This window comes from Hevea brasiliensis, chromosome 11, assembly GCF_030052815.1.
Source record: "Hevea brasiliensis isolate MT/VB/25A 57/8 chromosome 11, ASM3005281v1, whole genome shotgun sequence".
NCBI classification, from domain to species: domain Eukaryota; kingdom Viridiplantae; phylum Streptophyta; class Magnoliopsida; order Malpighiales; family Euphorbiaceae; genus Hevea; species Hevea brasiliensis.
The window spans coordinates 9,420,878-9,432,942 of record NC_079503.1 but is presented as its reverse complement, the minus strand read 5'-3'; the positions used below and the strand labels follow the sequence as shown (position 1 = coordinate 9,432,942).

Here is a 12,065-nt window from a genome sequence, read left to right as displayed (position 1 = left end):
TTACAGGGGTAAGAAATATGGTCAGAAGTGCTATTTGATATTTCTATACCGATTGCCTTAACCTGACTTCTAGACATCGAAGTTCTACATGGTGATTTCTTGAACTTAAATGTAACACCCCAAAATTTTAAATTTTATTATTTTATGAGTATTTTTGGTATTTTAATTTTATTTAAATTTTAGGAATTTTTTTTGAGATTTTTCGGATTTTAAAAATCGAGTTCGATTTTTCGAAAATATAAACTTTGATGATTTTTAAAAATTTATTTAAAGACCACGTGGCAAACTAAAAATATATTTGGAGTCTACGTATTTTTCTGAGTTTTCTAGAATTTTTTCGAAATTTTTGGACCTCGTTTTCGGACCTGAGGCAGAGAAAAAAATTCAAAATTTTGTATCCTGAATCAGACCGGCCGAATCGGCCGAATCGGATCGGACCGGCCGAATCGGACCGGCCTTTTCTTTTTCTTCCTTCTTCCTCCGCCTTGTCCCGGCCCCTCTCCTTCTCTCTCTTTTCTCTCTCCTCCCTCCTCCCCTTGCCACGCCGCCGCCTCCCCTGCCTTCCCACCTCGCCGGCGCCCCACCTCGGTCCTCCCCCCCGGCCGGCCACCGCCTGGAACGCCGGAAAACGGCCTCAGAAAGGATGCGCAGCGCGCGCGCGACGTTTTGACTTCCCGGCCAAAATCCGGCCGATTTGGCCACCAATTGGACCGGGTCTTGTGTCTAAAATCATCTACTCGTCGAGAGCTTTCCATAGACACCAAGAACACCGAAATCCATCGAGCGGTTTGTCCAATTTTTACTCGAGAAATTTTAGCCCATTTTGACTTTCGGGCTAGATTTCTCACAAACCGTGAATCCCACGAGAAAACCGAGAGTACCAAAGCGCTCCACTCGTCGAGAGCTTCGCGGCGACATAAATTTCGAATTTTTCCGATACCGTTTTTCGGTGGGTCCCACGGAACTTCGCAGTATTTTTCCGAGCATTAAATGAGCTTAGAAAATTCTGAAAAATTTATGTACTAACCCCGTGTTGTGGGCTTCATGTAGGTATCCTCAAGTCGCGGAAATTCGACAGTTGACCGGATCTGTGAATCTCCGGCCAGACAGACCCGTTACCAGAAAAGTCTCCGAATTGGACCAAGGTTTTGGCTACCCCCCCATTGTCAGACGTCCCGAGCGCATTCCCGAAGTCGGAATCGGCAAAGGTAAACCCGAACCTTACTTTTTCGTAATTTTCTAATGCTTAAATAGGATTAAAAATCCAAAAAATATTTGTGGTAGCTTAGAAAATTATGATTCTTTTTGCAATAGCCTAGTAATATTGCTAAGGACCGCGGGGCAAAGTTTTAGAATTTTTAGAGCTTATTTGGGCAGTTTTTGCAAAAATGATCAATTATAAGGACTAAATTGTAATTTTACATACTGTGATGAATGACTGATTTGATGGGCCCAGGAGGGGCTGTGTGATGTGATTGAACTGTGGATATATGAGTTGCGAATATAGAAGTGTGATTTGAGCCTTTTTGCAGGTTGGGTAGGTCCTAGGTATAGGGGAGACTCTGCCGGATTTTCGGCACGACTTAGGACGTACTTGGTCTTTTCTTGATTTGTATTGAGTCATTTGTATTAAATAATTGTAATGTAATTGTCAGGTGAGCCGGGACAGCCTTCTTCCTCCGCCCAGCCGCCACAGTGACCGTTGTCAAGTCTTTGAGTAAAATATTAATTTTAATTGTAATTTCACTATTATTATATGTTCAAGTATGCCCATGCATCACTTATATGCATATATTTATGTAGTTAAACTCTAGGCACGATTTATGTTGCATTGATAACTGTTAAAGTGCCATGGATGTTGTTGTAGTAATTTGGAGCAGTGTGCGTGCGTTGGTGTGCGTGTGATGTGGTGTGGACTATGGATAGGACGGGTAGTCACGGCTTGAGTTCTTCATTGGACCCGATCCTTGGGGTAGTCACGGCTTGAGTTCTTATTTGGAACCCCGATTTGGTTTATTAAGCGAAAGTCAGGCTTGAGTTCTTCGGCACGAGTTGGATTTAAGAGAGCTGTATAGGGGATCAGCTCCCATATATTATGATTGATACTACAGGGTGTGTGAGTGCTCCAAATTACCTTTTTGATGTTGTGATGTGAAAATATTGTTGATGTTGCATTTCACTCTACAGGGTGCATTAGTTTTAGATAGTTATAGAGATTATGGTTAAAATTGATATTTTACTCTCTGAGTCGAACGCTCACTCCTGTTCAATATTTTTCTAGGCCACAGGAGGATATTTTTGAGGTTAACCTGCTTTCTTCCCTCGTAGGTGGTTTATCAATGTTTGTGTAATATTATTAACTCCTAGAATTTCCGCATGTGTTAGAAGTATTTATTTGATTTTGGTCTGTAATATTATTATCATGTTGGACCTGTAAACATATAATAATATGTATGTTCGATGGACTGGATGAGGGAGCTGAGCTCCCATTTATTTTTATGTTGATGAGTATGTGGAGGGTGAGCTGAGCTCCCCAGTTGAGTATTTACTGTGTTTACAGGTCGGGTGAGTCAAAAACTCCCCGTTGGTAGGTCCATTTTATGGCCGGACTCTGTCCGGTTGATTTCTTGATATTGGGCCCAAATGGGCCTTAGAGTTGGGTTAGTGAATAGTTAGGCTTACTACGGGCCTCGGGGCTTTAGGCGGCCCAGTCCTAGTCTTGAGTCCGGCCCATAGGTTGGGTCGTGACAAATGTGGTATCAGAGCTTAGGCTCCAGATTCTTAGGGAATGTTCATCTAAAGTGTTGGGAAGAGTCTACTAGGAGTCACATGCAGAAAAATAGGGTCCATATTCGTCTTGCATTGTCATCTTTGCTTATAGTTTCTGCTTCATATATTGTGTGTAAACATGAGTCTATAGAGCTATGTGATGTGCAGTTTTGAATTTTGTGGGCTAATGCTGCTGAATTTCAGGAAAATGCGTAAGCGGAGAGGCGCCATCGCACGAGAACGGATGTGCTGACGAGGTGTCGGCACAGATGAGGCGTTGCCAGGAGGCGGGGTAGGAGGCCTAGAGGCTGCTCAAGTAGAAGAGCGGTGCCACGATCTGAGAGCAGTCTTTTATGGCACAGGGTCCCATGGACCCAATGGCAGCTACTCTAGCTGGGTTGCAGATAACCATCGATATGATGGCACAATATATGGTCTACCCTCCACAGCAGCAGCAGTCCACCGCACCAAGAGGGGAACCTTACAAACAGATCATCAATTTCAAGAAGTTGGTGCCTGGTACTTATGATGTGTCAGACGATGCATATCAGTTTTTAGATTCCTATGACGGCGAGAGCAGTGCGATTGGTGATAGGAGGTATGCAGCATGTCATGGGGCCTATGCCTAGACAATGGATGAATGACTACATATTACCTCGGATGGAGGGTTTGTCGTGGACTCAGTTTGTGGAACTGTTCATCAATCGGTTTGTGCCAGAAAGCTTCAGAGATCGAGCGGTGGGCCTTTGAGGCCTTAAGATAGAATGGCAGTGCAGTAAATGAATATGCTCTGCAATTTACGGAATTGAGCAGATATGCCCCTACAGCAGTAGCTACAGAAACTATGAAGGTGAAGAGGTTCCTAAAGGGGCTGGACAGGAGGTATGCAAACCTGGCCATGATGTCGGATCAGTCGTTTGACGTGGTAGTTGATCGAGCTAGACAGATAGAGATTAGCTATGCTGCGGATGACAGCGGAAGAGCAAAGAAAAACAGAGCAGAGGGTTCTTTAGGTGTTCCCCATATGGGTGCTCCAAATAGTGGTGGCCAGAGTAATTTCAGAGGAAGAAGTAGGAACAAGAAGAGTGGTTTTAGACACAAACCCCGAGGGTTCAGACTTGCATATGGATCCAGCAGTGGTCACGATTCGAATGCAGCGATTAGAGTGCAGTTCAGATCTTCCTTAGCACCTTGTGCACAGTGTGGAAGAGGACATTCAGGACCTTGTTTGATGGGTTCAGGAGTATGCTTCAGGTGTGGCCAACTAGGTCACTTTGCTAGGGAATGTCCTGTGTTCAGTGAGCCACAGATGGGGTCACAGGGTTCTGTTGCAAATGTTCCTCGCCAGTTGTATCCGGTGCTTCGGCATGGCGGCGATCGGTTTAGTAGCCATGAGGCCGAGGACAAGGGGCGTGGATTTGGAGGCGGTCAGAGGTAGAAGTCGATGTCGAGGATTACGCCACTCGGGGTAGGGGTCAATCTCGGGTTTTCACTCTGACCCACAAGGATTCTCAAGCTTCAAATGCGGTTGTGGCGGTATTCTTACAGTACATTCCTATGAGGCTCGTGTTTTAATAGATCCGGGTGCTACGCACTCATTTGTCTCCCCTGTGTTTGCCATGAGGTTGGGTAGAAACCCTACAACCTTAGAATGTCCTTTGTCGGTAGCTACCCCACTTAGTGATAACATAGATGTAGATATGGTTTTTTCGGGTAGCCCAGTAGTAGTGGATGGAAAGATCCTCCCAGCAGACTTTGTGTCCAAGTGCTTGACTTGTCAGAAGGTGAAGTTTGAACACCAGAGACCGTCAGGGAAGCTGCAAGAGCTCCCTATCCCAGAATGGAAGTGGGAAATGATCACTATGGATTTTGTGACTGGGTTGCCTCGTACCACGCGAGGATATGATTCCATATGGGTAATTGTAGACCGCTTAACCAAATCAACTCACTTCTTGCCTGTGAAGACTACATATTCTGTGGCTCAGTACGCCCGACTCCACATTCGAGAAATAGTCAGATTGCATGGAGTTCCAGCTTCCATAATATCTGACAGAGGGCCCCAGTTCACTTCTCAGTTTTGGAGAAAGTTACAGGAGGCACTTGGCACACAGTTGAACTTCAGTACGGCTTTCCACTCTCAGACAAACGGACAGTCCGAAAGGAAAATCCAAACACTGGAAGACATGCTTCGCATGAGTGTCTTGGATTTTGGAGGCCAATGGGATGATCAGCTAGCTTTGGTGGAGTTTGCCTACAATAACAGTTACCATTCCAGCATAGGGATGGCACCTTATGAGGCACTATATGGAAGAAAGTGTAGGTCTCCTCTGTGTTGGACGGAAATGGGAGAAGCGAAGGTGCATGATGTAGACCTAGTGCAATACACTTCAGAGGTTGTTCCTTTAATCAGGGAACGATTGAAAACTTGACTTTGAGGCGAGAAAAGTTATGCAGACCCCAGACGGAGGGATGTAGAGTTTGCAGTAGGCGACTATGTATTCCTGAAGGTTTCTCCAATGAAGGGAGTCATGAGATTTGGAAAGAAGGGCAAGTTGGCACCTCGGTATATCGGACCTTTTGAGGTTACGGATCGAGTTGGAGCAGTTGCCTACCGGTTGGAGCTACCACCCAACCTTTCTCACGTTCATCCCGTATTTCACATCTCCATGCTCAGGAAATACATTCCAGATCCTTCTCATGTACTACAGCCGGATGTAATAGAGCTAAAAGAGAACTTGACGTTGGAGGAGCAACCTGTAGCCATAGTGGACTACCAAGTGAGACAGCTGAGATCAAAACAGATCTCTATGGTTAAGGTTTTATGGAGGAGTCAGTCAGTGGAAGAGTGCACCTGAGAGTCAGAATGGGACATGCGTAGCAAGCACCCTTATCTGTTCAATGTATAAGCATGTGCTTTATTCTGCCTTGTGTAAAATTCGAGGATGAATTTTCTGTAAGGGGGGAAGAATGTAACACCCCAAAATTTTAAATTTTATTATTTTATGAGCATTTTTGGTATTTTAATTTTATTTAAATTTTAGGATTTTTTTTTAAATTTTTCGGATTTTAAAAATCAGGTTCGATTTTCCGAAAATATAAACTTTGATGATTTTTAAAAATTTATTTAAAGACCACGTGGCAAAACTAAAAATATATTTGGAGTCTACGTATTTTTCTGAGTTTTCTGAAATTTTTTCGGAATTTTCGGTCCCGAGGCAGAGTAAAAAATTCAAAATTTTGTATCCTGAATCGGACCGGCCGAATCGAACCGGACCGGATCGTACCGGTCGAATCGGACCGGCCTTTTCTTTTTCTTCCTTCTTCCTCCCGCGCGCGTCTGACCCCTCTCCCTTCTCTCTCTCTTTTCTCTCTCCTCCCTGCTCCCCTTACCGCGCCGCCGCCTCCCCTGCCTTCCCACCTCGCCGGCGCCCCACCTCGGTCCTCCCCCACGGCCGGCCACCGCCTGGAACGCCGGAAAATGGCCTCAGAAAGGATGCGCAACACGCGCGCGACGTTTCGACTTCCCAGCCAAAATCTGGCCGATCCGGCCACAAATTGGACCGGGTCTTATGTCTAAAATCATATACTCGTCGAGAGCTTTCCATAGATACCAAGAACACCGAAATCCATTGAGCGGTTTATCCAATTTTTGCCCGGGAAATTTTAGCCCATTTTGACTTTTGGGCTAGATTTCTCACAAACCGTGAATCCCATGAGAAAACCGAGAGTACCAGAGCGCTCCACTCGTCGAGAGCTTCGCGGCGACATAAATTTCAAATTTTTTCGACACCGTTTTTCGGTGGGTCTCACAGAACTTCACAGTGTTTTTTCGAGCATTAAATGAGCTTAGAAAATTCTGAAAAATTTATGTACTAACCCCCGTGTTGTGGGCTTCGTGTAGGTATCCTCAAGTCGCGGAAATTCGACAGTTGACCGGGTCTGTGAATCTCCGGCCAGACAGACCCGTTACCGGAAAAGTCTCCGAATTGGACCAAGGTTTTGGCTACCCCCCCCCCAATTATCAGACGTCCCGAGCGCGTTCCGGAAAGTCCGCATCGGCAAAAGTAAACCCGAACCTTGCTTTTTCGCAATTTTCTAGTGCTTAAATAGGATTAAAAATCCATAAAATATTCGTGGTAGCTTAGAAAATTATTATTCTTTTTGCAATAGCCTAGTAATATTGCTAAGGACCGCGGGGCAAAGTTTTAGAATTTTTAGAGCTTATTTGGGCAGTTTTTGCAAAAATGATCAGTCATAAGGACTAAATTGCAATTTTATATACTGTGATGAATGACTGATTTGATGGGCCCAGGAGGGGCTGTGTGATGTGATTGAACTGTGGATATATGAGTTGCGAATATAGAAGTGTGATTTGAGACTTTTTGCAGGTTGGGTAGGTCCTAGGTATAGGGGAGACTCTGCCGGATTTTCGGCACGACTTAGGACGTACTTGGTCTTTTCTTGATTTGTATTGAGTCATTTGTATTAAATAATTGTAATGTAATTGTCAGGCGAGCCAGGACAGCCTTCTTCCTCCGCCCAGCCGCCACAGTGACCGTTGTCAAGTCTGTGAGTAAAATATTAATTTTAATTGTAATTTCACTATTATTATATGTTCAAGTATGCCCATGCATCACTTATATGCATATATTTATGTAGTTAAACTCTAGGCACGATTTATGTTGCATTGATAACTGTGAAAGTGTCATGGATGTTGTTGTGGTAATTTGGAGCAGTGTGCGTGCGTTGGCGTGCGTGTGATGTGGTGTGGACTATGGATAGGACGGGTAGTCACGGCTTGAGTTCTTCGCTGGGACCCGATCCTTCGGGAGCTAGTCACGGCTTGAATTCTTCGCTGGGACCCCCGATTTGGTTTATTAAGCGAAAATCCGGCTTGAGTTCTTCGCTGGCACCAGGTTGGATTTAAGAGAGCTGTATAAGGGATCAGCTCCCATATATTATGATTGATACTACAGGGTGTGTGAGTGCTCCAAATTACCTTTTTGATGTTATGATGTGAAAATGTTGTTGATGTTGCATTTCACTCTACAGGGTGCATTAGTTTTAGATAGTTATAGAGATTATGGTTAAAATTGATATTTTACTCTCTGAGTCGAACGCTCACTCCTGTTCAATATTTTTCCAGGGCACAGGAAGATATTTTTGAGGTTAACCTGCTTTTTTCCCTCGCAGGTGGTTTATCAATGTTTGTGTAATTTTATTAACTCCTAGAATTTCTGCATGTGTTAGAAGTATTTATTTGATTTTGGTCTGTAATATTATTATCATGTTGGACCTGTAAACATATAATGATATGTATGTTCGATGGACTGGATGAGGGAGCTGAGCTCCCATTTATTTTTATGTTGATGAGTATGTGGAGGGTGAGCTGAGCTCCCCAATTGAGTATTTACTGTGTTTACAGGTCGGGTGAGTCAAAAACTCCTCGTTGGTAGGTCTATTTTATGACCGGACGCTGTCCGATTGATTTCTTGATATTGGGCCCAAATGGGCCTTAAAGTTGGGTTAGTGAATAGTTAGGCTTACTACGGGCCTCGAGGGCTTTAGGCTGGCCCATGTCCTAGTGCCGGTCCGTCCCATAGGTTGGGTCGTGACATTAAATCCAAAAGATCCTTCTTTCTCCAAAGTGTATCTGTAACAATGTTTAAATGCCTCGGCAGCTGTTGAATGTGATAATTTAACCTATCACTTAGCCTTTCAGCATTCAGCATGTCTATTTTGTCATCTCAATAAACAATTCCTTTTCACTTTTCTTTTGCTCACAATCATGAGAATAGCAAGTAATTTAAGCATGGGACTAATTGATTTTATAGAACTGAATAAATTTGTTTGGAAAGCCCAAAACTGGTGAGGGATATGATACTGAGTAGAATACACTGATGATTAATCACTGTTTATTACACTGCAAAGCCCTGAATAGTTCTTCAGTATGTTGTATAAATGATGTATTTTGCATTTCTGGTTGCTGTAGTCACATTGGGTTAATTTTTATTTATGCTAATTATCTGAATCCAATAAATAGGTATATCTAGCCTAATATGAACACTAATGATGTGCAGTTTTGGTTTCGGTTGAGGTTTGTCTAGGAATCAGAACCAAACTTAAATTTTGCTACAGTTCTAGTTTAGTTATTCGATTTTTCGGTTCAGGTTCAATACGGTTTTTTATTTTTAAAATAATTTTATACAACGGTTTCCATAAAAAGTCATACTTGAATTAACATTTAAGTTTTGAAAAATTATTAATACATAATATATTATATAATATATCTTTTAGCTTTTTTTAAATTATATAATATTTAACTATAAGGTACATATATAATTTAGAATTAAGCATATTATATAATATAGTAATACAAGTTTATCGTATAATATACTTTTTAGTTATTTAATAATTTTATAATATTTAACTATAAGATACAAATATAATTATAAATTGAGTGTGTATATATATGCATATACAAAATAGTACAATTATAGTTAAGAATTACAAGATCATTTAATGTATTTATAACAAAATTATTAGAAAAATATAAAAAGATGAAATATAATATTAGATTGCATTTAGTTCATAATTATATATATATATATATATATAATTATATTGAAAGATATAATACATTTAAAAAAAATAAAAAATCTATACATAAATTTGATTTTTTGCTTATACGGTTTTTCGGTCTAATTTGAAACCGCCGATAACTGTGCAGAACCCTTATGTGCACTGCTGGACCTCTTATGTGCTTTAGATCCTTCTTGTTCTGGTTCGGGGACCACTGCTCAGCGATTAGACCATTTACTTCCATCCCATGCCACTGATGTTACCGACACAGAAAGACTGAACAAACTTTCAGCCTTTCAAAAGAAAGCTCTGGCCCATGCATTATCTTGTATGTTATCTTTCTATGTTTAGTGCTTTAACCATGTATTTCTTTCTAGTCGTCTATCCATCAGACTTTACAAACTGCTTGCCACTAGAATATGCCATCACCTGAGGGCTAGGATGTTTAAGTGAGTGATGGTTATGTAAGTGTATCTGTTATTTACATACTTCCAAGAGGCATTAATTAAATAATCTGTCGCAGTCCCTGCAGTTGAAGGAGTTGTTTACATACTTTCAACAGGCATTAATTAAATAATCTGTTGCATTCCCTGCAGTTGAAAGAGTTGTTTACAGCACATGTTCTGTCAACCAAATTGAAAATGAAGATGTCATCGTGTCAGTCCTACCTCTTGCAACATCCCACGGCTTTCAGCTGGTCACTCCCTTTCCTCAGTGGCATCGTCGTGGTCTTCCAGTTTTCAGGGGCTGAAGTGCTAAATTCTAAATTAATGATGATTTGGTACAGAGCAGCATGGGAGATTATTATATGATTGTATAATGGAGTAGAATTTGTAATGTGATTAAATGCATAACACAATGTGGACTTGCATTATGTGTGTGTGCGTGTGTATATCTATATATGGAAATAATCGTTAACAATTGCTTGTTTCTTATCTTGCAGCTAAGCATTTACTTCGAACAGATCCAATTGAGGACGAAGAGGGGTTCCTCATTGCTCTTTTTGTCAAGACCAGCAGCATTAATTATTCAGAAGAACAAAATGGAATTAGAAACACTCCTAGAACTATTTCAACTCAGAAACGTCGTTTTGAAAGATACAGCCATGTGAACAGAAAAAAATTTTTGATGCCTGCAGTCAACAGTGGAGCATTGAAAATATGGTACTCTAGGCTAATTTTGCAGAGGAGAACCCACAGAACAAAACTGGTCCAGTAACTTCGAAGAATTAAAGTAAATTATACCTGTTCCTCGACCCACCCTTTTTTTTCCCCATAGATTGAAAATTTTGAAACAGAGAGAAGGTTCTCTGTATCCAGGATGAACATTTTCCAATATAAGCATTTCGTTAGGATTAATCTGAACTTGCAAACATTTACTCTATACGTATTTCATTCTTGTTAATGATCTATTATTAGTAGTTAATAAGCTGGATTTTCCTGTTTTTATACCTCTTATGGAAATTGCAATGACAATCTCTGTAACTTGTATGCGGCCGGAGATCATTGCACCTGCTAAGTGTTTACATTTCTGGGATTCAATTTTGATGAATGGCATTAGTTAGTGGGATTATTCTTAATTTCGTGCATAAGAAATAGGGACAAAAGCAAAGAAGATTTAATTTTAATAGCAACTTTTATAACATCTCAGATACACATCAGCAACCCAAAAAAAAAAAAAAAAACATAGCCAAACACACTGCTTATAGTCGTAGTCCACACCAAGCTATAACAGAACCTACTTTATTTGCAGTACCCCAACCATAGATGGTACACAATAATACTCCTCAAGCAATCTTAACCTCAATGGTCTTGGGCTTCTTGGGCTCCGGCGGTGGCAACTTCTCCACAGTGACAGTCAAAACCCCATCCTGGCAGGCCGCCGAAATGGCATCAGCATTAGCATTTTCAGGCAGCACAAACTTCCTCATAAACTTGCCGACCCTTCTTTCCATCCTCACATACTTAGCACCTTCCTTCTCCTCTTCACGCTTCCTCTCTCCGCTGATCAGCAGTATATTGTCATCCTCCACATGGACCTTGATGTCCCCAGATTTCAACCCTGGCATGTCGATGATAAACACATAGGAGTTGGGATACTCTTTGACGTCAGCCGGAGTTGAAGCCATGGCCTTCGCGTCCCTTACATAAGTTCGAGTCGGCGCGTTGAATGACTTTTCGGCTTCATCGGTCGTGTCCATCAGATGATGCTGGATGGTGGAAAGGAGGGGTGATTCGAGACCCAACAACCTAATATCCATTTCTTTTTTCTTCAATCGACGATTTTATCACAAGCACGGAATAGAAGCTTCCTTTTCTTCTTTAGCAGACGTATTTCGTACTTGGCGATGGGGGGGGGGGGGGGGGGGCCACGAGCGTCGGAGTATTTATATAGTGGCCATGGGGGAGTGGGTTTCAAAAGGAAGTTTCTGGAGGAAAGTGGAGAATGAGGAAAGCTTCCAGGAGGTTCCATTACGAGTCTAGAAGGCTATGGAAGAATTAAGAAGGATTCATTACCCGGCTAATGGTAACTGTTTCCGACATTGTTTTTATAATAATCTTTGTAGTTCCAGATCCAAGTAAGCCAATCCATATGCATGGGTTATGAGAATTGCCTTAGAATGGGCTGGGTTCACTCCTGTAGCCCATTAAGAAACTTCCAAACTGAACTCCCACATGGAGATAAAGAGCTAAGAAAAGCCCTGGTAATCCACG

At 41.8% G+C, this 12,065-nt stretch overlaps 1 protein-coding gene across 1 annotated transcript; it reads right to left on the bottom strand.

Moving 5' to 3' along the window:
• Positions 1 to 10,967: 10,967 nt before the first annotated feature.
• LOC110658021 (17.3 kDa class II heat shock protein-like) lies at positions 10,968 to 11,694 on the bottom strand. Its single transcript, XM_021815470.2, has one exon. It carries the CDS (start codon positions 11,609 to 11,611, stop codon positions 11,138 to 11,140), a length of 474 nt encoding a protein of 157 aa, XP_021671162.2. The 5' UTR covers positions 11,612 to 11,694; the 3' UTR covers positions 10,968 to 11,137.
• Positions 11,695 to 12,065: the final 371 nt, after the last annotated feature.